The following is a 26338-nucleotide window of genomic DNA, read 5'->3' on the forward strand; positions in this document are numbered from 1 at the left end:
TGTAGGGGTGAGTGCGTGTTTGCTTGCCTGTGCACGTGTGTATGTGTGCGTGTGTGTGTGCGTGTACGAGCGTGTGTGTGTATGTGTGTGTGTGTGTGTGTGTGTGTGTAGGAGGGTGTGTTGTTTCTAAGGCAGGTGGACCAGGGGTCAGGAAGCAGTGAGGGATAAGCCGAAACCAAGAGAAATCACAAGAGGAGGGGTTCTGGGAAGACAAATACGGAGTTTGTTAAGTGGCTCGAGTGTTCCTCTCCTCTCCTTTCCTCCCCTCTTCCTCCCCTCTCTCCTCCTCCCCTGTGCTTCTCCTCTTCTCTCTCAATCTCTAGCAGGGGAAAAAAAAGTGTCTGTATGCAAGAGTAAAGTCCAGCATTGTGGCAAAAAAAATCATCCCTCTTCCTTTTTCCTTCACACTTTCTTTTTCCCTCTCTTTCTCTCCCTCTCCCTCTCTCTCACAGCGTCTGTGGTTCGGTGGGGGCGTGGTGGGGGTGCAGCGGGGGCAGCAGGGACTGCAGAGGGGACTGGGGGGTGGGGGGCGGGGACTGCTGCAGAGGGGTATAAGGTGAGGAGGTGGTGGGCGGGGCATAGCAGGAGTAGGCGGAGCCTCCGGAGAGAGTGGTGGGGGAGGCGGGCAGTCCGGACAGTCCACTGGGCGTCTCTACGAGAGGCTGATTGTAGAAGAAGAATGCACACTGGTGGATGAAGCTCTCGATGATTGTCTGGTAAGTGCGGGTGGCGGTCAGCGCGTCCATGGTGGTGAAGTCCGGACGCATCAGCGTGGGCCAGAAGCAGATGGACAGGTTCTCACAGGTCATCAGGTTCACCCGGTTATTCTGGCTCACCCTGGGAGGAAGCAGAGGGTTACACACGCCTGCACCCATGCATGCATGCATGCATGCACACACACACACACACACGCACATGTACACACACACACATGTACACGCACATGCACACGCACACACACACACAAACACACACGCACATGTACACACGCGCGCACACACACACACACGCACGCACACACGCACGCACGTGCACACGCGCACATGCACACACTCACACAAGCGGGCACTCACTTGTTGAGGTGGGTGATGACGTATCTGAAAACCTCGTAGTTCTCACGTGGAAACTTCCGCAGCACTTCCTTCATGGTCTGCATCTTCTGCTCTCTGTCATTAATCTCTGCAGAGCCAGAGAGAGAGTGTGAGGTGTGTACACATACATTACACACATACACACACATTCTTTTAAAGAAAAGCTTCTAGAACATTCCCAGCAAACATTCAGAGGAGGATATTTCCTTCACTGCTCAGCATAAAACACACCCCCACCCCCCCATTCTCTCTCTGACGCACACACACAAGTACACACACTTGTGTACATGCACACACAGACAGATGCACTCACATACGAACACACAGACACACACACACACACACACACACACACACACACACACACACACACACACACACACACACACACACACACACACACACACACACACACACACACACACACACACACACACACACACACACACACACACACACACACACACACACACACACACACAGGGCTTCCCTCTGACACAGTACGTTGGGTTTGCATAAACACACACAGCACAGGGACCTGCGAGGGCATAGAGGGTGTTGAAAGTCACGGCTACGCTGTGTGAACCTGCTGTCAAAACAGCGCACATTCCCCCTGGGAAAATGTTTACGAGGAAGCGGGAGGGCCCGGGCGATGTCACTTCCTGAAAGCGGTCTACTCCGCCCCCACCACCACCAAACAGGTTGTGTCACCCAGAGGTGATGCTAAACGGTCCAGCAAAGCCTCACTTTGAATAGGCCAGTTTGGTTTGAAAGCCCAATCAGCCCTGTTGTTTATCTCCGCGCCTTGCTCCGCGCACTGGCCTCTCATTCGCTGCTGGATCGTGGCCGGTGGACCAATGTTCGATGAGGAAAACCACATCTCTGTCTGTGCCACTGCGCTGTGACACAGCTCACACAAAGTTCCCATTGTTTATTTCTGCCTGTCCGTGAATACTGATTATAATAATCCCTCTTATTATTTCATATCTCTGTTTAAACCATCAAATTACGCAGATGTTTATATTAAAGAACACCGCAGGCATAATAAAAACAAATTGAGCAAAGAAAATGAAAAATCCAAGAGAACATAAATAGAAGCGGTAAAAGCGTGCATGCACACGCTCGCGCACACACACACACACACGCACATTTTCCCTCGTTTCGAGCGCGCTGAACAATGGTGTCAGTGACTCAAACATGCTTACATCACCCGTCACATACAGACAGCCCTGTATTCCTCGCCCGCTCTCCCTCTCTCTCTCTCATGTGACCCCGGATGACAGATGTGCGCTTCGCCGGTCACAAACGCTGATGTCACCGTCACTGCCGCAGAGACACGGCAGTGCCACGGCGGAGTGGTCCCCGGGGGGGGGGAGCAGACACTGAACCAGGGGTCACGGGTTTGAATCCTAGGGTGTGGCTCTGTTGTTGCATTCTAAAGGAAGCTGAATAACCTGAATTGAAATGCCTCAGTAGATGCCCAACTTGCTATAGACACTCCCTAGTCTTTGGGTAAATGCATGCCTGGATGGGCCCAACGGCCTGATCCTATCATCATGTAATCCTGTGTTCTTACGTAGGTTTGTTCCTGGGAAATACATTTTAAGGGACTGTTCCTTTACTGAGTTCTTTTGATATTATTTCAGCTTTACTGCATGTTTTCAGCTGGCCCAGTTTTTTTGTGTGTGAGGGTATTTTAGAAATCTCCCCACCTGCCAGCTTCACAATTCAGGGGGTTTCTGGCCTAAAACAAGCAATGACATCTGAAACAACTCCAGAGCAGCTTGGACAGCGACATTATGCCTTCAGCGGTTGCACACGTCCGCATTAACTGGTTGCTATGCTCGCTGTCAGTTGGAACCATTTTGTATGGCACCCGTTACCTGAGAAAGCCTCACTCAAGAACAGTAGCCTAGTTCCAGCACAAAATGAAAACTGATCTTTATATTCAGAATTGCGAATAAATACAATAAGATTAATCTGTGCACATGTACAGCTTCTGGATACTGTATCTTTTGCTTTAGACCACAAACCCCTGGATGCCCTAAAGCCTGCCATTTTAAAACCGGCAAGTTGTCAGAAACTTCTGCATCTACCTGTCTGTCCTTCTTTCCATGTATAGCTGTCTGGGCCAATCAAAAACACACACTAGAACTGATACATAAAAAAACACACAGAACTAGAACCATTCTCTTAAATGTATACAAGTCAATCCAAACGAGGGAGAGAAACTACCCCACAGTGTAATTGCTACCCAGACCAGGGCCCAGATTTTCGAACGTTCTGAGCCATTTGCCTCCCACATCACACACCCCATTTACCTGCCATATCAAAAGCAGGACACGACGGCGCAGAAAATGCGCTCCCATTTGAATCAGCGCCTAAAAACTGTAATTGTTTCCAAAGCTTAATTTCCACTCCCTGTGCCCATTTCGGATTCACGGGCTATCGAGCAACAGAGGTACCTCTGACCTGTGAAAGACGCAATGCCATGGAAGTGATGGGTCTCTCGGTGCGGGTCAGAACCCAAAGCGAACCCGGTACGGACTTGCGTGATGTCACAGACGGTCGTAATCGGAGGATCGTTATTACCACAGACGCTACGCAGCGGCGAGCTTCACGGGGCATCAAAAGAAACTGTTGTGTCACCGAGGATAACAGCAACCTTTTAAATCTAATTAGAAAACATCAAGTCAGCAGCAAACGGAACAGAGTGCGCTGCCAGTAACAAGCGATTAGTTGGTCAGCAAGACTCCTTTTGTTTCAGCCGCCCAAAAGCAGCCGGATGGCCAGAGGACTTCTTACGCAAATTAATTTTTTTGTACGGATGTTCATTCAGATTTTTCTTTAATCAAACTCTGCGTATCTGGTCTAACTTCGAGGCCTGTGGTGAACCAGCAGGGTGCGGTGTGCGGTGTGGGGTGGGGGGTCCGGCTAAACCCCCTCACCCGAGAGCCGCTTGGGCCGATGCCCAGCAGCCCCCCCCGGTGTCCATTGCGAAGAGCTGGGGGGGGTTTCTGTCAGTAGGGCTGCCTGTCCCACTGCACGTACAACTGACCCCACGGACAGCAGAAAGGGGGGGGGGGATTTATGTCTGAAGGGCTACCAGTCCCACTGCACACGCAGCCGGTACAACCACACTGCAGGCATCTAATCACTCAGGGCCACTATCAGTGCTAGCGTTACATCGACATTCACAATCCTTACAGCCGCAGCAAGCTGCAAAATCAACAGGAAAGAATTTCTATTCTGAATGCAATATGTACTGCTACAGAAAGACATGCTAAAAGGAAAATATTCTGGATCTCATGTAGCCTTTACAGTTAGCTGTCACAGTTCCTCTGTCAAGTACTTCAAAATGCAACAATCTTGGAATGTTATCAGCTTAAAAATACATACACAGCATTACTTTCCTTATTTGCAGAAAAATGTTTAAAATGGGGGCTGGTCAATGTACCGTGAAGCTGTAGCCATAGCTATAACTACACAAAGAAAACAAATGACTCACCATTCATTATTTTATTTTTTACTTGCAAATGCACAACTAAAAGCACTCACAGTGATTCACAAACAAACTACAGAGACATCCGAATATCTGCCTGACAGCCTTATCGCTTACAGTCAAAGGCTCAAATGGGTTCAAGACTCAGTTCAGCTTGTTGTTATTTTTACACACAGAAGCCCAGGCCCAAAACCGTTTGGATAAACAGAGGAACTCAGTGCACACGCTCATTTACTGCATCAAAAACAAACAAAGAAACTAATGACGAGGTCACGCCGATACACTTGACATTTTGGTAAATGAGGCATGGTTTCAAAATGTCAACCGATAAGAGCCTGCGCCAAGCTTGCGGCACAGAGCAGCTGCGAAAGGGATTCTGGGTAATGTAGTTGGTCAGCAACCACATTTCTACTCCAGACAAAACTTCTGGCCTTTTTTTTTTACTGCTCAATGCTTTTCGCTGCGCAGTGCGGGTAAGGAAAAAAAAAAAAAAAAGAAGAAGAAAAAAAAGAGAAGGCTGCAGAATTATAGGTGGCCCCTGGAGCCGTGTTTGGATAAGCCAAGTCTTCAATCTTTCAGCTGTCTGTCTCCGCAGGTGAATATTAGTGCCCAGAAAAGGAAGAACAGGGAGGGGGAGATGGAGGCTGTGTGGGCCCTTAGACCTCATTATCACAGAGAGAGAGAGAGAGATGGTGAGAGAGAGAGAGAGAGAGAGAGAGTGAGTGAGCGAGCGAGCGTTCGCACTCTGCATCGTCACCAGCATCCCTCTTTGCAAAAACCCGAGCGCACACTCAGTTTCACCCGAGAACGCATTCTGTCCCAGCATGCACCTGCCATGCAGCAGGCCTGTCATTCAACCCCACGTTTAACACTGAGCCCAGATCAGAGTACGCATTTAAGCACAAAGGTAAGTGTTTATGGTTAATGCAGAGTACCCTGATCCCAGATAACATGACAAGAGTCATCTTGTGCTTCTTTTCACCCTCCATTCATCCATCTATCCATCCAATCATCCCCAACCCCCCCACTTACTGTGCGCCTCCACCAGCTCCACCTGCATGGCGTAGGGGACCAGCGGGTCCGGCAGCTCGGAGAAGAAGCTCTTCATGGCCCCCGCCACTGTGTTCACAGTGAAGTCCTTCTCCACCAGGTCCAGGTTGTGATCTGCAGGGGGAGAGAGAGGGTGAGTCAGCAGCCCTTCAGAGCTGTCCCACACCAGCGCACTGCCCGCCGGAACTCTGCACTAAACACCCCCCCCCAAAAAATACAGCGCCAAACGAGCTGCTGGTCCCAGGGAGTGATGTCATCATTATGAGACGGTGATGCACGGACATGTGTGCAGAAGCCCGAAACGTGTCGTTTCTCTTTGAGCACAGATGTGTAATCGCTGATACTCACAAATCCTGTACGCATTCATTGCAGTTTGCCATTTTTGCGGCAACTGAACATCCAGGCTATTAAAAAAAAAACAGTAAACGCATACTTAAACCTAGCACACTGTTCATAAACACGAACGACCGATGCGGGTGCACTTGCCATTAACAGTTTCCACGTCGTCATCTTTCCGGGAAGAATGACACTTAGTTTCAAGGCTAAACGACCCCTTTGTCTAACCTAAAAAGTTTACGCCCCAGAACACGCCGACGCTCTGACTCGCACCCTTCTTCCCCGCTACCTCACACGCGCAGACGGCACAGGCCCGCACACAAACCAAACCCCGGAAACGGCACATTTCAATCACTGTACGGCCGTGACCTCACAGCCCCTGCTACCAGAGCGGTTCACCGGTTATCCCTTACAGCCCGCATGCATTATTCATGGGGATTAATCCCCCACACAAGCGTGTTTAACACTCAGACGGTTTCATAGCTTCTCCACGCTAATCTAGCCGGAGCAGGAGATGCGCGGGCACAGGGGCCGGGCCGAAGGAACAGCAGGGCCTCATTAAAAGCCCGCGCAAGTGTAATTATTGTGGCCGTCCTCCCGGATAGAATTTGTTTTAAATTAAAAAGAGGGATTCGATGAATGTTTCAGTAGTTAAAAAAAAAAAGAGGGAGAAAAAAATAGGAACTTAATTAAAAAAAAGCACTCCTGATTAATTTCTGTTCGTCTGAAGTAACATATAAAGCCCTAGAGTCCTAGTGCGGAGCTCTCCCTACTGAGTTTGCAGGCAGATTTTTTTTATCCCCTTCCTCCTCCTCCTCCTCCTCCTCTGTCTGCCAGGTGAAGCACACCCGTTTGACAGACAACAAATGCAATCAAATCAGGCCATGAGAGAAAGCGCCCCGACACACAGGGTCATGGGTCTGGGGGGGGGGGTGCGAGCGCGTGGGATGGCGGCTGGTATTTTGGCGCTGTTCGGAGCAAACGGGCACAATTCCCCAATAATTGCACCGTCACCTCCTGGTCCTCATCGATCGGACGCAGAGCGTCCAGAGCCAGGGCTGCTGTGCGGGCAGGCGGGCGGGGGGGCCTTCCTCAGAACTGCGCGAGGGGCACGCTTCATTAGCCAAACCTATTTGGGGGTAATTAACCGCACCCCCCCCGCCCCGCCCCCACCCTGAAAAACCGCCACACATCCCCCCCAAGCCTGAGTAGGCCCGCAGATTGTGCCGCACTCCGAGGAGGCGGAACAGAAGCATATTCCCCCTCTCAGGATCGATGGCTCCAGAACCGGGCTGAGGTAATTAAGCACGTCCGCCCTACAATGCCCGCACAGGCGGGCACGCAACATACACGCACGCACGCAGGCATCTGCCACCCGCGCGTTGTGCCCGGGCGCCCGCGCAGCCTGCAGGCCCTGCGACCAGCCGCCATGTCGCTCAGGGTCAGAGCGGTCGCAGGAACTGCGCTGCCAACGCGACGCGGGATGGGGAGCAATGCCGGGAATGGACCTACTGAGAGGCTTTAAAAACATAACAATCACACCTTTTCCACATATCAGCTACAGTTCTTAATGCTCTTCATCTCTCTTGTCTGTAAAGCGCTTTGTGCTGTACAGCTTGAAAGGTGCTATATAAATAATATAATGATATAAGAATTATTATTATCTGAGGAGGTAAACTGGTCGTCTGGCAACCGGAGAGTTGTCGGTTTGACCCCCGGTCTTCTAGGTGTGTCGAGGTGTCCTTGAGGAAGACACCTAACCCTAACTGCACCTGACCAGCTTGGCTGGCACCTTGCATGACTGCCTTTCACCGCTGGTGTGTGTGTGTGTGTGTGTGTGTGTGAATGGGTGAATGAGAAGCATGCATTGTAAAGTGCTTTGTGCAGTAGCTGCTTGAAAACGAGCTTTATAAATGCAGTCCATTTACCGTTATTATTATCATTACTATTATTACTATTATTATTCCTCCACTCTGCCTACTTACGGAGAGGACAGGTTCACATGAGGTACATGGTCTTTAAACACTACGACATAAACCCAACCTCACTGCATACAATGCAGCGCACATCACATCTTGCACACTTGCAGCACGTGAATGTGCAGGTACCCTTCCACCTGGGACCCAAACCGCTACGGTTCAGGTGGAAGCCGTGGGCGGAGGCGGCGAGACCAGGCGCGGTCGCGGTCGACTCACCCTGGTCAAACTGTCTCTGCATGCTCTCCATCTCGGCCTTGTTCCCGCTCACTCGATAGATCCCTTCTGTGCCCAGACCTGTAGAGGAGGAGCAGATTTCACATGTGATCGACGTGTACGTATTTGACACAAACAGAAGGGTTCGGAGAAGTCACTGTCACACACACGCAGTTTGTTTTTCTGGAACCTGATCTGATACAATTCACAGGACATCCATGTGAAAAACAACCTTCGGACTCAGACCTGCCATGTACGAACAGAGGATTACTAACCCTTCATTTGAAAACAGATTTAGTGAGTACTTGGGCACCATTTCTAAATTGGCCTTGGGGGGCGGGGAGCTTGTATAGGAGCGAGGGAAGTTAAAACGGTACAGGAGGATATGACCACCCTGTGGGGCGGCGCACACACCAGGGGTACGAAAGGGGGAACCGTTCAGCGTCACCCGCTAACAAGGCGACTCACGGGCGGGGCACAGCTCTGGAGGCGGGCGAACGGGATTGACCCGGAGCACAGCATGCTGGAGGAGGGTCCGGCCGGAATCGACCGGGCGGCTCGGGGAGCGAGGCCGGGGGGGCCGCGAGGGCCACTTCAGCGCCCAGCGGGTCCCCCCGCCTCCAGGGCCCCGGGGCTAACACGCCGCGGCGCGGCTCAGCGGCTGAATCTGCCCAATCGAGCCCCCGCCCCCCGCCGGGCCCCCCCGGAAGAGCACGCTCGCGCCCTGGCCCTGCCCGGCCGCGGCGCTGCCTGCGACGTCCGGGTGTCGATAAAGAAAGAGACGCCGGGCTGTTCGCGGAAATGAGGAGGACCGCCGTCGAGGCAGGCGGCATCGATTCCCCCTCCCCCCCAATCAATTACCCACAAAGGCTTTTATATGCAGGCTGGGGAGGGAGGGGGGGGGTGTACTGACGCAGGAGGGAGAGAGAGGAGAAGAGAGGGACTGAGAGAGAGAGAGAGAGAGGGAGGGAGGGAGAGAGAGAGGAAGGGAGGGAGGGAGAGAGAGAGGAAGGGAGAGAGAGAGAAAGAGAGGGAGAGGGCGAGAGTGAGGGAGAGGAGAAGAGACGGAATGAGTAGGAACAGAGAGGAGGAGAGGGATACAGATAAGGAGTGGCGAAAGAAGGGGAGAGGGAGAGATAGGGAGAGATGGGAGGAGAGAGAGAGAGAGAGAAGGAGAAAGGCGGGAAACAGAGGAGGAGAGGGAGACAGATAGGGAAAGACAGGAGGAGAGGAAGAGAGGAGCGGCTTGTAATGCACCGGCATTTCGCCAGCTGCCCAGAGTCCAGAGAGCGCTAGGAGCACCGCTTGGGGCAGAGGTGGCAGTTACTGAATGGCTGTGGTCAGTAATGACTTCGGCCTTCAGCTTTCTCTCCACCCACCGACCACTGCCCCAGCACTAACAAAATATCAATTTCTAACTCACAAAAAGAAAAGCAAGGTGCTAGTAGAAGAAATTAATGCCAAAGAAACAAACAGCCATTTGTCTTCTACCTCCTGCACAACAAATATTTAGTCTGGTTTAGCCTCCAGTGGATCAAAGACAATTGACCTGTCTCCTGACCCAGGTATGATTGGACTGAGCACAGGGTGGGGTGGACACACATTAACCAACTATACAGGCCATGAACCACCACTGCCAAACCCTTGTCCAATCTCATCCTGAAATGGCCGGTGTGCGGGGTGCACATTTTTGTCTTAGGACACCCGATTCAAGTTATTAACTAATCAAGGTCATCAGTCAAGTCCTTGATACCAGAATCAGGTGGCATAGTGCTGGGCTAAAACAAAAACCTACACCCACAAAGGCCCTTTTCGGAAAAGACTGGACACATCCCTGATCTAAAGCATTTTCTTCATCAAATTAGCATTAGCTAGCTGCAGTGTTGCATAGTCTTTTTTTTTGTTTCTTTTTTTTTTTTACATGAACTTCGTCCTACCCTGATTGTTCTGTGCCAACTGAAACAGACATCAAAAACACAACAAAAGAAGGGCTGGCAAACAGAGCAGGGACACCAAGCAACGGTGTTTTTTTTGGAGTTTCTCACAACAGCTCAGGGATAAAAGCAGTGGTCATTCTCAGGTCAGAAGCTGGCCGTTCACCCAGCAGCCGGTGCCTGGGGAACACACTGTGTGTGGGAGACAACACTACATCACCTGCCAGGAACTACAAACTCTGCATTTCCTGTTTTCTCTGCATTTCCTTTCACAGGCCTGGCCCCCCCCCGCACCGCCCCCCCACCCCCCCCGCTGCCGGGCCCAGCCAGTCAGGGAAGGCCGAGAGGTATCGATTTACTTCAACAAGATGGCAGACTACTCTCCCGGTACGGAGAGCAGAGAAGGAGGAAGTGGCCATTTGTGGGGGGAAAAAAAACATCTGCTCTTATGCTGATAACACACGGTAATACAAAGATAAGGTAAGATAAGTATTTTTCTGATCTATTCCCTGATAAAATATGTGTCCATAGCTTTTAGGATTTGGAAAATAAATCCATTCCCATAAAAGCCCCCACTGTCATGGTGACTTATGGATGAGGTAAGTGCTTTTTCTGTTCTCAAGTAAACTTAAGTGAACTTCCTGGGCCTTTTAGGCAATTTTGAAATTCTAGCAAGTTATGAGCGTTAATCAGATGATAAATCAAAGATTAAGTGATTGATACTTTAATCAGCCTAAAAGCACATATTTCTCCAAAAGCATCCATTTGCATTTCTGAAAGCAGGACGGCTGACATGTTTTCTGTCAAAGAACTGCATTACCTCTTCCCTGATTGGCTGTGTCAGGCAGTGGACATGTTGACCACACCCTCTACTTCTGGTTTATGTTTACTAGGCCAGCATCATCTAAGTTATGGGCAGAAGGCTGAAATAACAATATGGAGTTGTTCCCATTATTAATTAATCACTAATACAATAAATAGTTCTAACTCCAGTTTTGATAATGAAAAAAAAAGAGTTTTAAAGTTCCTGGTTCCAGTACCAGGGGTGAAGGTGAAGCCACATCTGCCCCATCATGTCCTTAATGAGACAATAGATAGCAGAGGTTTAAAAAATAATAATTAAAGATCTCAAATTCGAATGCACCAACATTTGAGAAATCCCATAATTGGTGTCACTGAATTTGAATGTCCTTCCCAGGGCAAGGCCTGGGCTGGAAAGGGGAAAGTAACAGGATAATAAGCAACCGAAAACCCCCCCTCCCGCGGCCCAGGGGGACTACGATTATTTCGGAGGAGGGCGGGGTCGACCAGGGCCACAGCCGAAAGCGTTTCCCGGGCGTCCACAGGCAGCTGAGAAACAGCACTCGCCATGGCAACCAGGCCCAGGGGCAGCTTCTGTGCGAGAGCAACACGACCGCCATCAGATTAAGGGCTTAAGGGCAGACCCAAACTGCACTGAGACCACTGGGCTTAAGGGCCCAAACTGCACTGAGACCACTGGGCTTAAGGGCCCAAACTGCACTGAGACCACTGGGCTTAAGGGCCCAAACTGCACTGAGACCACTGGGCTTAAGGGCAGACCCAAACTGCACTGAGACCACTGGGCTTAAGGGCCCAAACTGCACTGAGACCACTGGGCTTAAGGGCAGACCCAAACTGCACTGAGACCACTGGGCTTAAGGGCCCAAACTGCACTGAGACCACTGGGCTTAAGGGCCCAAACTGCACTGAGACCACTGGGCTTAAGGGCCCAAACTGCACTGAGACCACTGGGCTTAAGGGCCCAAACTGCACTGAGACCACTGGGCTTAAGGGCCCAAACTGCACTGAGACCACTGGGCTTAAGGGCCCAAACTGCACTGAGACCACTGGGCTTAAGGGCCCAAACTGCACTGAGACCACTGGGCTTAAGGGCCCAAACTGCACTGAGACCACTGGGCTTAAGGGCCCAAACTGCACTGAGACCACTGGGCTTAAGGGCCCAAACTGCACTGAGACCACTGGGCTTAAGGGCCCAAACTGCACTGAGACCACTGGGCTTAAGGGCCCAAACTGCACTGAGACCACTGGGCTTAAGGGCCCAAACTGCACTGAGACCACTGGGCTTAAGGGCCCAAACTGCACTGAGACCACTGGGTTTAAGGGCCCAAACTGCACTGAGACCACTGGGCTTAAGGGCAGACCCAAACTGCACTGAGACCACTGGGCTTAAGGGCCCAAACTGCACTGAGACCACTGGGCTTAAGGGGACAAACTACACTGAGACCCCTGGGCTTAAGGGCAGACCCAAACTGCACTGAGACCACTGGGCTTAAGGGCCCAAACTGCACTGAGACCACTGGGCTTAAGGGCCCAAACTGCACTGAGACCACTGGGCTTAAGGGCAGACCCAAACTGCACTGAGACCACTGGGCTTAAGGGCCCAAACTGCACTGAGACCACTGGGCTTAAGGGCAGACCCAAACTGCACTGAGACCACTGGGCTTAAGGGCCCAAACTGCACTGAGACCACTGGGCTTAAGGGCCCAAACTGCACTGAGACCACTGGGCTTAAGGGCCCAAACTGCACTGAGACCACTGGGCTTAAGGGCCCAAACTGCACTGAGACCACTGGGCTTATGGGTAGACCCAAACTGCACTGAGACCACTGGGCTTAAGAGCAGACCCAAACTGCACTGAGACCACTGGGCTTAAGGGCCCAAACTGCACTGAGACCACTGGGCTTAAGGGCCCAAACTGCACTGAGACCACTGCAGCCCCCCTCCCTCCCCCTCTGGCTGCATCGCTGTCTTTCTCTTTCCTCCTTTTCTCCCTGAACATCTGCCCATTTTCTCCTTCGCTCCATCCTCCCCATCCCCGCAAATCCATCCCTCTTTTGCTCGCCGTTTTTCTAAATTGCTGCAAAGCCTTTGATTCCAGTTCACACTCAACAGCAGCATTACATTATACAATAAGATTACACTCCAGTGTGGCAAGATATGCAGTATGAAGCACAAACTTTCACTTCTCTCTCGGTAAAAAGGAGTCAACCCGCGCCTTTCCTTATAGTCGGGACAAACCAAATAAGCCCGTTTCCTGTGAAAAAGCCCTCCCTCCTCCTTCCCTCACAGCACACTTTGCCTGCCTTTCTGAAAGCTCTGAAGAGACAATCTGCATTCAGTGAGTGACAAACACTGAAAGCAAAACATCTTTGGCACGGTGCCACCAATTCCTGCTAGTCCCACCGTTGAGACGCGCAACAATTGTGGGAAATGGATAAAACACGTCGCTGCTATGCCACGAAACTGGGCGAGCAACTCAGAGGCTGCAGGTTCAAATCCCAGGTGGGATCCAGCCGGTGGAGAACCCTGAGCAGGGAATTTAGTAAATATCTGAGCTGCTTCAGTAAATATCCATCTGCATAAACAGAACACAAAAATCACGTGAGCTTTTCACGCCACTGTCTTCTAAGAAAAGAAATGGAGCAAATAATGCAAAGTAAAGCAAAACAGAGGCAACGGCCAACAGCCTACACACACTTTGCTTTCTTTGATTAATTATAACTGGGTCACATGCGTATGAACATGCGCGCAATCACATGCGTGCAATTTAGTGCCTAATTTCTGGTTTCGTCCCAGTGTGGTCTCCCTAAATCTGACACCAGTCACAGAGACCCAGAGACGGGGGCGGGGGGGGGGGCAGGGGTACTGTCTCCATTTCCAAAGGTCCCCGCGCGCCCTCTCTTTTTGCCAGGAGCGGCCGACTGGGTGCCTGAGCGGACGGCTGCGCGAGCCCGAACGCGCTCGAACGAGGGCCGAGGCGTAAAACGACACCCTCACACACGGCCCGAGAGGAAGAGAGAAGAGCGGCCGAGACAGGAAGGAAGGGAACCGTGAAACAGGACGCCGGGCCGCACAAGACAATGCGCTGCGTACGGCGTATCTGTGCTATAGGACACAAAGAGAAGGGGAAGGATATATATCAAAACAGGAACGCAGCCGACAAATCTCGTAAAGCTCTCCTGAAAAGTCTGGTTCACAGGTAATTTATCCCTGCTGTGGAAAGGTCTTAGGCACGGGGAAATATCAGAATAAAAAAGGAAAGCAGACATCGATTTCAATCCCCTTTTTTGTTGACATTGATTTTGGGCACCTTCTTAACGAGTGCTATTCTGAATTGCTATTCCAAATGCTATTTAAGTGAAATGCTATTTAAGTAAGACGATTTATTCTGCTTATAACTTTGGGGCAACTAGCAGGTTTGTTTTTTGGCTTGTAAGGCAAGTGTAAAAAAACCCCCCCAGTAATGACCGCATGCCAAGTGCCAGGAAGGCATATCGGACATCATTTAGAAAAACAACGTTCAAAATGAAACCAGTCTTTAGAACATAAAACCCACAACAAACTCTTACCGAACCCGAGCGTGACACCACATCCTCCTGCTGCCGTGTGAAGTAATGTGTTTATTTATGACATCATAAAGGCTCTGTGACTCAGGGCCTCTGGAGGAGAGTTGCCCCGGCGCCCGCCCGCCTGCTCGCTCGCTCCCGAGCCGCGGTCCCCTCGCGCGCGGAGTGAGGGGCGCTATCGCCCGATCTGCCTCCGGGCTGCTGGGAGAGCGCAGAACAGAGCCCAGCCCAAAAGATCGTTCTCATTTCCTGCGCCCCGATATCGATCTCAACGAGGGAGCCATCAGGCAGAAAATTACAGCAAGAGGACCGGCACCCCGCTAGCACTGCGAAGAGCAGGAGGAGCACAAAGAGGAGAGAGAGAGGGAGGGAGCAAGGGTAGAGCGAAGGGGAGAGAAAGAGAGGGAGCAAGGGTAGAGTGAGGGGGAGAGAGGGAGTGTGTGTGAGAGAGAGGATAGAGTGATACGAAGAGAGAGAGGGCAGAGTGAGAGGAGAGAGAAAGAGGGAGCGAGGGTAGAGTGAGGGGGAGAGAAAGAGAGAGAGAGAAGGAGCAAAGGTAGAGCGATAGGGAGCGAGGGTAGAGTGATAGAGAGAGAGAGAGAGAGAGAGAACAGCAGGGGAGAGATGGAAGGAAGAGAGAGTCTGGAGGCATGAGCGTACATAACACCTGTCACATGTTTCGGAGAGCCAGTTTCGCCAGTGCGTCTGCTGCTCACTGAGCGTGTGCAGGTATTCCACACGTCACATGGTGTCCCTGCCCTAACCTGTGGGTCTAACTTCCCTCTGGCGCCTGGCAGAAGCCTTCCTGTAGCCTAGGTGCTCAGCCATATGCTACATTATTTCTACAGTACAGTGATCTGTATGTATCGTAGCTGGGTGGACAGGGGGGCGGTTGGGTTGGGGGGTGGGCGACTGTCAGGGGGTGGGGACGCCTTGGGTTGTTTTACAGACTGACATTCCTGCCACACAGAGATATGCGGAAGACGTTTGGGAAGGGGGGAGGGGGACACGGGGGGGGGGGGGGGGTGGAGAACGTTAATCCTTGAAAGGGAAGTTGGCTTAATCGGGGCAGAGATTACAGAAGAATGCAGAAAGACACTAAAATGTAAATACGCTGCTCATGATCCCTCACTTGCCCTCACGCACTGACACGCATAACACACACACACACACACACACACACACACACACACACAGACACGCACACACACACAGACACGCACACAACACACACACACACACACTCACACGTACAACACACACAGACACACAAACACGCACAACACACACACGCACAACACACACATATAAACACGCAAACACAGACACACACGCACATATACAAACACAAACACAGACACACGCACAACACACACATATAAACACGCAAACACAAACACAGACACACACACACATATAAACAAACAAACACAAACACAGACACACGCACAACACACACATATAAACACACAAACACATACACGCACACACAAATGCATGAACGCACACGGGCGCATAAACACATGCATGCGGACACACAAACACAAACGCACACACAGCTGCTTACTCCACACGAGGTGAATAATGCATTTAAGATACATTTCACATTTAGCGGACGCTCTTATCCAGATTGATTTACAAAGGTGCTCACACCAGGGTTTAAGCAAAGACCAGAGACGACACCAAGATATCACAACGGCAGCAGCAGCAAACCTACAACACAGTATTAGGTTCAATAGTCGGTGCAAGGGGAAGTTTGAGGATGTTGTGCTTTAAGTAGCAAATGGGTCTGAGGGTGTATTAATAAACGCAGCACGGAGCTCTCCATGTCACTCCTAACACAATCCTGTACCTGTGAAGAGCAATTCTTCTGTGAGCAGCTGAGATCGTATACCCACACAGGTACAAAACCAGCGCTGTGCTGGGCACTGGACTCTATGCTGTTCCATTCCACTGCCCAGACCTTTACTCCACCCTACTGTACACTATGCCCCCCTTGCCTCACACACCAGTGTCTGTGTGTACAGGGCGCCCAATCAGAAACACAAGCCCAGACACAGAGATAAGAGCAGCCAATCAGAGTAGACCGACTGGATTTGTAACCAGTGCCCACACGTCTACCCAACAGAGCCCTTAAGAGCAAAGAATTTAAAGTATATGTAATATGCTGGCCGTTTTAGCCCAACCTCAACCATGAAGGTGGGAGAGGAAAGTCATGTGATCTACATTCCATACCCACCCCAGTTCCAAATCTGAGAACCTGATCATGGACAGGAAAGAGCTTGAATGCCCTCCTATCTGATAATGCAGGAGCAGATAATCCAAGGGATGGGGGGGGGGGGGGGGGGGGGTGTAGATCTTGGCGGGACGCTCAATCTCCACGGCAACATCATGCACTCACCTCATAAACAACTGCCATATTCATAACACGACAACCACAACAAAGTCTGTTTACGATGCGACACTGATGTCTGTTTGGAGCGAGAGCCTGTACACACCATAAAAACCCATAATAAACACAATCCCGGTCCTCTGCAGCGGAGCCAACATGGCCGCCTGCCGTACGCAAAACCCTGCCCGTCCCCTACTGAAAGGTCCCTGCCGCTGGGTAACAGAAAATCGCGTCGCTGGGAACCATCCGAAGAGGAGACGGACGGAAAGGAAGACTGTTGCCATCTCGCCGTCGTCCAACCGGCCTGAGATTTCAGAGCTCCACTGAACTCAAGAAAATCCCACCGGAGGCCAACCAATGAAAGGACAGCTGTGGATCGCAAGGTGGAAGCTGGAAATAAATACTTCATGCACATCCAGCACACAGACAGCCTGGCATCTGCTCCTCAGAGATGAAGAGGTAGGGAGAGACAAAGAGAGAAGGAGAGAAAAAGAGTGGTAGAGAGAGGGAGAGAGAAGGGGGGGTGGTCAGGAAGGGGGGGAGAAGAGAAGGAGCAGGGACCTTCCAAATTAAGCAGGAATAATCTTTGCTTTTGTCTCATACTTCTTGAACCGTGCTGGGGAGTCATTTAAAAAAACAAAATGGCCTCCTCTACATCGGTCATTCCTTGACCCGTGGAGGCCAGATGGGGAGATGAGCATAACTCTACCCTCCCTGCTCTCCACACACACACGCACACACACACACGCATACACAGGCTCACACACACACACGCACGCACCATTCTTGTACCAGGGTAATGTGGGATGCCAGAGGCAGGAGCAGACAGGACACGGAGAGCAGGGCGGGGGGGGGTGGCGCTGGGCCTACCTGTAGCCTCGATGTAGCGGATGCACTTGTCGATGAAGAGCGGGATGGGTCTCTCGGGGGACACCACGCTGACCAGGGGGACCCCGAAATAGGAGTGCCTGGGCTTCGGCCGCGTTCTCTGGAAAGGGGGGAGAGAGGCAGAAGTGAGCGGAGGGGCCACGGGGGTGTGAGGTACAGCTGAGAGCTCAGAGCCTGTGGGCCTGTTCCTGTCCTCCTTTCTCCACATTCTTAGACTGAGCCCCCCACACCAGGAGAGGTAAACACACACAAGCACACACTCCGGCAGATAAGACATCTGACATTCCTTCTTCAGGGGTGAGTAGGACTGTATAGTGGAGATGCCCTCAACTATAAAGGGCAAATGTATGTGACGCTCACGTGCACCAGTGCTCTCACTTGGACTGTGTTTTCCGCATTCATATAATTAGGGCATACTCTCTTATATTCTCTCCTTGCCCATCCCAGAACAAGGTTCCCGAACTGCCATTCTAAACAGGATTTATTGGCGGACTGCCGTATGAAGGCCTCCTTCCGGCTCGATGGGGGTCCCCCCCCCCCCCGCCAGAGCCCACTGCCCCCATATTTAAGACTCTCTCCCCGCTTTGTTTACCTCTCCCTCATATAGCTTACAAGTGCCCATGATGTGCAGCCAGAAAAAAATGCGAAGAGACAAAACAAGAGCCCTTCAACCAAAGGGGGAAAAATGCCTTCATTACAAAACATACCGTAATGAAAACAGAAACCAGAAGTCCCTCCTCCTACTCCCTCCCCCGCACTCTACACACACACACACACACACACACACACACACACACACACACACACACACATACACACACGCAGTGTGCGCTCCCTGGTGCCGCGCCAATGGGGGTATTAGAAACAAACGGAGGAATTTAAAACATTTCACTCGTCAGACGGGGCGATTTAGAGGTGCGGTGCAGAGGGATCGTTTAGAGCGGTTATTCGGTGAGCCTGCTGGGGGGGGGGGCACCGCCAAACACTCGACCCCCACTCACCAGAGAGCCAGAGTAACAGGGCCCAGGGAACGGACCCCCACGCACCAGAGAGCCAGAGTAACAGGACCCAGGGAACGGACCCCCACGCACCAGAGAGCCAGAGTAACAGGACCCAGGGAACGGACCCCCACGCACCAGAGAGCCAGAGTAACAGGACCCAGGGAACGGACCCCCACGCACCAGAGAGCCAGAGTAACAGGGCCCAGGGAACGGACCCCCACGCACCAGAGAGCCAGAGTAACAGGGCCCAGGGAACGGACCCCCACGCACCAGAGAGCCAGAGTAACAGGACCCAGGGAACGGACCCCCACGCACCAGAGAGCCAGAGTAACAGGACCCAGGGAACGGACCCCCACGCACCAGAGAGCCAGAGTAACAGGGCCCAGGGAACGGACCCCCACGCACCAGAGAGCCAGAGTAACAGGGCCCAGGGAACGGACCCCCACTCACCAGAGAGCCAGAGTAACAGGACCCAGGGAACGGACCCCCACGCACCAGAGAGCCAGAGTAACAGGGCCCAGGGAACGGACCCCCACTCACCAGAGAGCCAGAGTAACAGGGCCCAGGGAACGGCTGGAGGCCTCAGCAGGCCGGGGACCAGGAGGAGATCAGCCCAGGAGCTCCAGCACACGCCGGGCTCCAGGGCCGCAGCGGTTACCGCCACTCTTACACCGCTTAGTCCCCAGGGGGGTGCGTACACACACTTTTATAGGTCCTGTAGCCGCCTTTTAATTAAAGGCCCATCTCGACCCCGTGCCCGAAAAACAGGTAACGCAACCCCAGGGGCCCGTTAGCGCTCCCGCCGAGCGATAAAGACCCTGCAGCGGGGAGAGAGAACATTCCGGGCCTCCCGCACCTCTGGGGCCAAACACCGCCCCGTTTTCCCAGCGCTGGGGCGGGGAGGAGTCGCCGATCGAAGGCGGGCGGGCGGGCGGGCGGGCGGCCTGCTGCTCCCGGCGACACGTCTGCCGCGGAGCTCGGCTACGCCGAATCGGCCCTGACTGACAGGCCTGATCGTTAACAATTTACACAAACGCCGCGTGGGCTTACTTAGCGTCTGCAACAAAAAATAAATAAACAACATTTAAAAAAAAAAAAAAGAGGAAATAAGAACACCAATTACCCCATTAGGGCTCATACAGCTTTCACTGAACGTTCCCAGCTTTCAGGGTGCAGTGAACTGCCAACGAGCTGGATGGATTGGAAGCATTAGGCCAGAACTGAAGTGCTGTTTCAAAAGGCGAAAGAGCAGATTTGCCCATGCAAGTCCCGCCCCTGGCATCCGCCCACGGCCCTGTGCTGCCACGCGAAGCAGTGGACAAAGAGGAGGCAGGGAGGGTGGCAGATATGACCGGACAACAATGTGCCCCGCGTCTGGCCCAAAAGCAGCAGCGTCAGGTAGAGGATGGTGTGGTACCCATCGTCATGGGAACAGTCAGAAGTAGACAAGCACGGGGGAGAAGGAGGACATTTTTGTCCAACTTCCTGGAATGTTTTGAAGCTAGTGACCACACTGAGGTCTTGCAAAACCACAATGCAAACACGGGATTCAAACGTTTTTCTACCAATGTCAAAATAACAGCATCTACACGGTAACAAGATGTGTGTGTAAATGATTGGACTAAATAACGAAGAGCAGGTGTTGGTGTGAAATCCAGAAATGGATCCACCCTCCAGGAACGAGGTTCCCCATACCTGCAAAATGCCATGGATCTCGGCTGGCCCAGCGCCTTCACTGACTCAGCAAATCGGTGGTGCAGCAGGGCTGACACCTCTGCTGTGATCCAATGAGAATGGGGGACAGCCAAATGACTCAACCAATCAGGAGCCAGCTGCATTGAACTGCACCTCTGGCCCCTTCAGTCGCCATGATAAAACAAATCCTGTTCATACAGCGTTTCTAGGTTCTGTAAAAGCATGAAAAGGAAGGTCGGAGGAACTCCCACCACACACACAGGAAGATGTGGTTTATTTACAGTCAGTGTGCCAGATAAGGAGTAAAATTTGAGGAGTTGAAAGCATTTCTTGAAATCCATTAAATTCCATTCACAAATGAGATCTGTATCAATAAATGACTTGACACGGCTTTGACATTCATTTACTTTTCTCCTTAAATCCATGAAATGCAGATTATGCTGCAGTGTCGACTCCAGTGGAAAATAGTGCTGTATCGCATCAAAGGAACCAGAGCCTTTCGACCACAAACTCAAAAGCAGAATTTACACTCACTTTTCCTGCCACATAAACCACCGCATGTACACTCAACCGATACACACCTGCACACGTACATACACACACACGCATTGGTATACACAGTGGCAGGCACGTACAGTACACACACACACACACACACAAATGCATCAGTGTTCCCACTCAAATCCATTTCTATTCCCCAGTTTTTTTACTTTTCAATGGCACATTAGGGATGAAAATAAAATTTGAAAGGACTACTTTTCATTGCTGCCAAAGTTCCCATGAAACTGGGCCACTTGAAGATGGAATTGATGGGGGAAATGTATAAGTATGTACCGTAATCTGGGTGTCTACATTGCTATCTATTGAGAGTGAAAAAATTTTTTTTTTGTTATGTTTTTGAATGACATTTAAAACCTTGGAGCTAGTCTATTGGGCAACTAAAGGGATATTACCATTATTTCTTCAAAATATAATCAGACCCCACATGCCTACAAGGCCCCCCAACCCCCTAAACCTGCAATGTCATCTCTCCTGTCTGTCTGGTGGTGGAATGAGCTTCCCACTGCAGTCAGAACTGCAGAAGCCCTGCCCGTATTCCGACACAGACTGAACACTTTTCCTTTCCTTCTTTGGATGTCCCATTGAACAGTTACAGCTTTTTAATAGTTACAGCTGTTATAGGTAGGGTTATCTGTGAAGTACAAGTGACTGTCATGAAATGTAATGTAACAATACATCAGGCAATGAACTATACGATACTACGTAATTTAATGTGGTGAAAACGGTGAAAAAGGGTCTATGAAAGGTTACTGAAGATCCCTGACATGCGTGCGGGTGTGCTGTGATGTGAGATGTGAGATGTGGAGCAGGAGGTGCGGGCGTGTACCCTGGTAGTCCGGCGCAGGCTCCTCAGGATGATCCTCCTCTTTGGGGCCTCGCCCTCCTCGGTGATGGAGTTGTTCCCCCTGAGCGCGGCCACCTCGTCCTCATTGGCCCTGGGCGGCCCCCCGAGCTCGTCGTCGCTGCCGATGGAGAAGCTGGTGCGGAAGCTGCTGAACTTCCCCAGGCGCTTGGAGCGGTCGCGGTACAGGCGGGGCTTCACCCCCAGGGCGGACAGCTTGCGCCGGCGCTCCAGGGAGCTGCTGTCCGCCTCGCTGTCCGAGCCGTTGCCCCCGCCGTTGGAGTGCGGCTTGTTGGCGTTGCGGATGGTGATGATCTTGCCCTGCGTGCTGTCGTGCGGCACGGAGTATATGTTCTCTTCCTCGCTGGGCCGGGGCTTGGCCACGGCGTCCATGGGCTCGGCGTAGTCCGAGGGGTCGTAGCCGGCGTCCCCGCCCGACGCCCACGTGACCGCCGAGGGCAAGGAGCGGCGGTTGACGCCCTGGTCCATGTAAGGGCTGAGGTTCACCTTGCGGAAGTCAAAGGTCACGGTGGGCTTTGGCCGCACCTGGGGCGGCACCTTGTTGTTGAGCCTGCTCTCGAAGGTGCTGATGTCAGAGATGACTGAGAAGGGGTCGCTGGCATCCAGGTCGGGCAGCTTGAAACTGGAGGTCAGGGTGCCGTCGTGCGAGGGATACGGGGGTGAGGGCTCCACATCATCCTCCGAGTCCACCTGGGTGGTGACGGGGCTCGGGGAGCCACAGCGCGGCGAGTGGACGCTTTCGTTGGTGCTGCAGGCCTCCGCCACGTTGTCATACATGTGCGTGGCCTCCACGATGGTGCGCTTCTCCACCACATCTTTCAGGAAGGGCTGCAGGAGGTCTATCCGGTGCAGGCCGCCCACCACCCCACTGGGCCCGCACACTACGCTGCTCAGCCGGGCCTCGATCTCGTGCGCCAGCTCCTCCCCCTGGGCGAGCTGCTCTCGGGACGACTCGCAGTCGGCCAGCTCCGTCTGGCTCTCCGTCACCGCCAGCAGCTGCACGGGGATGATGTCCTGCACCTCGCACAGGAAGGCGCAGAGGGTCTCCAGGGAGGCGCGGCGGCGGGCCGAGTACACCGCGATGTAGCCGTGGACCAGCCTGCTCTTGCGCAGGGAGAAGGACGAGTGGTAGGAGAGCAGGGAGAGCTCGATGCTCTGCCGCTGCCCACCCACCGTCAGCTCCAGCAGCACCGAGGTGCCGCTGGTCAGGCTGCTGGTGGGCCGGCAGTGCTGGGGCAGCAGGAAGGGCGCGAGGAGCTGCTCGACGTCGTAGGAGTCGCCGCACATCAGGCACATGACCACGCGCAGGTCGACCTCGGGACTCTGCTGGTGGTGCGAGTCCCTGAAGCCGGGGGGCGGAGGGGGCAGGGGCGGGGAGCTGCTGCCCAGGCTCCTTCGCGAGTCCAGGAGGCCCTTCAGGACCTGGTTGATCTGTTTCTCGTTCACGTTGCGCCCGTAGCCCACGCCGGGCGAGGCCGGGTCCAGGAAGCTGCACTGCAACTTGCCGGCCACCTGCTGACCCTGGACGATCAGGCTGTGGGCCGTCTCCCCGCCGATGTCTCCCACCGACCCCACACCCCGCTTTGTGACTAGGAGGAGCGACATGGGGAGCTGGAGCATGTGGTTGTCCCTGCGACCTAAGGTGGACTCCCGCACCCTCTCAATGCTCTCCATTACATAGGACAGGGACTCCTTGGAGTTATATAGGCAGAGGCAGCCATGTGGGGTGAAGGTGGGCGTGTGGAAGGAGTTGACTGGCAGGCGCACGTTCCCCTCAATGGGTCGCAGTGCCAGCTCGTACATCTTCCCGTCTAGCACGTACCTGTCATCGTTTGTGCACAGTGCTCGGATCTCATTGGCCAGCTCCCTGGCTAGGCCGTCCTTCCCCAGAATCACCAGGTTGATCCGGTCTGCCTTCCCCTCGCCAGGTTTCAGGCTCCCATCAAAACACGGGTACCGAGTCGGGAATCGGGTCGCCAGGATCTGCTCAATCTTGCTGTCCACACACTGTGGGCTGCTGGGGCACGTGTCCTTGGTGGGGTGGTAGACAAAGTGGATGTGCTTGAGCACCAGGGCATCCCTCTCAGCCTGGAGCTTCTGCAGAGCCTTGAATCTCTGCTCCTCCCCCAGCACCTCCTGAATAGCCCCCATTTTCTCCTTGCTGGGCTTGGCGTCCACCTCAAGCTCATAGAACAGCTCGGAGTACTCCAACAGGAGTTCCTGGAAGTCCTCCTTGGCCCGGTCGATGATCTCCTTCTGGTGCCGGTTGTAGATGTCGAGGTACTCCGGCTCCTCCAGCCACTGGTAGAAGTCCTCGTTCATGATGAAGCTGCGCGCCTCCTCCCAGGGCTTGCCGGGCGTGACGAAGGGCGAGGCGCCCAGCTTCTCCTTGAACTCCCGGCGCATCTCCGCCCGCTTGCGCTCGTTGCGCAGCTGCTCCAGGTGGGCGTCGTAGACCACCTCCGCCGACTCGGTCTCCAGCAGGTCCTGCGGGATGCGCTCGTCCTCCATGTTGTCGATGTGGGGCGTGGTCTCCCAGGGCGTATCCTCCAGAACCACGAACCAGTGGCCGAAGTCCCGCTTAGTCTCCAGGACCTTCTGCACCCCGGACCAGCTCAGGTGGTCGATTTCATCCAGATCGGGCACTAAGGAGTTAAGGGCCTGCGGCAGGGTGCTCAGGTAGAGCTTCCTCCTCCTCTCTATGTGCTCCTGCTTAAGCCGGTGCACGTGCTGCTGGAACAGCTTCTTGGCCTTTGTCGTGCCCTCCAGGAAGACGTACTCCTTGTACTCGGAGGAGGTCTGCATGCGGCGGCTGATATTGACCCACGTCTCGTTGTGGTTCTTGACAATGCGGCTGACCAGCCACTCGTAGCGGTCCTTAGCGGAGGCGATCTGCTGACTCTGCTGCTTCAGCGCCTCGTAGTAGGGGATGATCTTGGGCTTGCCCCGGCTCTTGTCGATGAGCTGCACCAGGGTGAGGAAGGCCAGGTCCACGTTGACATTGGAGCGGGCCGAGGTCTCCACCACCTGCAGGTTCTTTTTGGCCAGGGCGAAGGTGTGCGAGTCCTTGATGTAGCGCTCCACGCCCTCATCACACTTGGTGAGCACCAGGACCACGGGCTTCTTGGTCTTAGCCAGCTGATTGTAGAGGTTGGTGACAAACTTCATCTGGTCATCGAAGCTGCGGTTCATACCCCGGCTCACGTCCACGCAGAGCAGGAAGCCGTCCACCATCAGCTTGCCCTCGGGCATCTGCTTCTGCTCAAAGTCCTGTTCCAGGCCCAGCTGGTCTGTGCAGATGTACATGAGCTTCTCAGCGGAGGCCAATTTGTTGGAGGCCGCCCTCTTGATGTAGGGCTGGAGGGCAGTACTGCGGTGCGGCTGGAAGGTCTGGTCATCGATGAACTCTGTCTGCTCCACCACATGCATCCGGCACTCCGGTGCTTCCTCCAGAGTCCGCGACGCCTCCCCCCAGAACAGGAAGTGGTCGTTGTTGACAACCCGGCCCCCAAAGTCGCTGGTGCTCAGCACGGAGGTGTGGTCCAGATCAAAGTCATCAGCGCTCGGGCGGACAAAGCGGTTGCAGAGGCAGGACTTCCCCACCCCGCACTGCCCCTTTTCCTTCTCCGTCCCGGACAGACCCACCACAACCAGGTTGTAGGTGGGCGTCCGGGGATCTTGTTTCTTCGCCATCATTATCACACGCGGGAACTCATCCTGCTGTGCCTGGAAGCTCGAGAGAGGAGTCTGCCTGGGCACGTTTCCATGCAACTCTCTCCAATCCTCTCAAAAAAATATGTTTTTGTTCTTTATTTTTTGGCTTATCTTCAGTTCACTCACTTTTGACTGTTTTTTTTAAATTGTATTTGTGTTACAGTTTGTGTTGAAGTGGTTTTTCCTTCGTTTTCACACGCTCTTGGCAACATCCAAAATGTTGTTCATTTTTCAGTCCATTTTAACATCTTGGAGCTTGTGTCCAATGGAAGAAGAGAGGGTGAGGAAAGAGGGGAAGTGGGGGGAAAGGGCTGGTGGGAGGGGGGACGTGGGCAGAGGGGGTGCTGGCAGGGATCAGGCGAAAGTGCAGGAGACCACGCTAGCCCGACCCATCCTTCTCCCCCGGCGATGTCGTTTTGCAGCAAAAGGTCTCAGAGCTGTCCAGCCCAGGTTCGTCCCTGGAAAAAGAGAGAAAGAGATACTTAGAAATGGAATCAGAGAAATGAACACCACACACATGGCGTGAAATAGTCACTCTGAATCAGAAAGTTTTCTCAAGGTCTGTGTTCCACTAAGGATCTAAATGAATAGCTAACAGATATGTTAAAAAGCTTTTATTTTGAAAAGGAATATGCTTTCAAAGAGTATCTGATGAAATATCAACACAAACTAACAAACTTATTGGTACTCTAATGGTTCAGGGGTTGCCAGGCAATGGGTTTCCAGATAGCAG

General features: G+C 52.9%; 1 protein-coding gene across 1 annotated transcript in view; it reads right to left on the bottom strand.

Annotated features, from left to right (window-relative positions):
- The window catches only part of arhgap35a (Rho GTPase activating protein 35a), a 71860-nt gene continuing 45522 nt past the window's right edge, over positions 1-26338 (bottom strand). The window contains exons 2-7 of the mRNA XM_035383873.1: positions 21856-26063; positions 17755-17872; positions 8175-8252; positions 5626-5757; positions 1074-1179; positions 1-837 (exon numbers count right to left, since the gene is read on the bottom strand). Of these exons, the coding sequence (XP_035239764.1) occupies positions 447-837; positions 1074-1179; positions 5626-5757; positions 8175-8252; positions 17755-17872; positions 21856-25587 (4557 nt within the window). The 5' untranslated portion in view covers positions 25588-26063 and the 3' untranslated portion in view covers positions 1-446. The remainder of the gene's footprint in view (positions 838-1073; positions 1180-5625; positions 5758-8174; positions 8253-17754; positions 17873-21855; positions 26064-26338) is intronic.

Source organism: Anguilla anguilla, chromosome 12, assembly GCF_013347855.1.
Source record: "Anguilla anguilla isolate fAngAng1 chromosome 12, fAngAng1.pri, whole genome shotgun sequence".
NCBI classification, from domain to species: domain Eukaryota; kingdom Metazoa; phylum Chordata; class Actinopteri; order Anguilliformes; family Anguillidae; genus Anguilla; species Anguilla anguilla.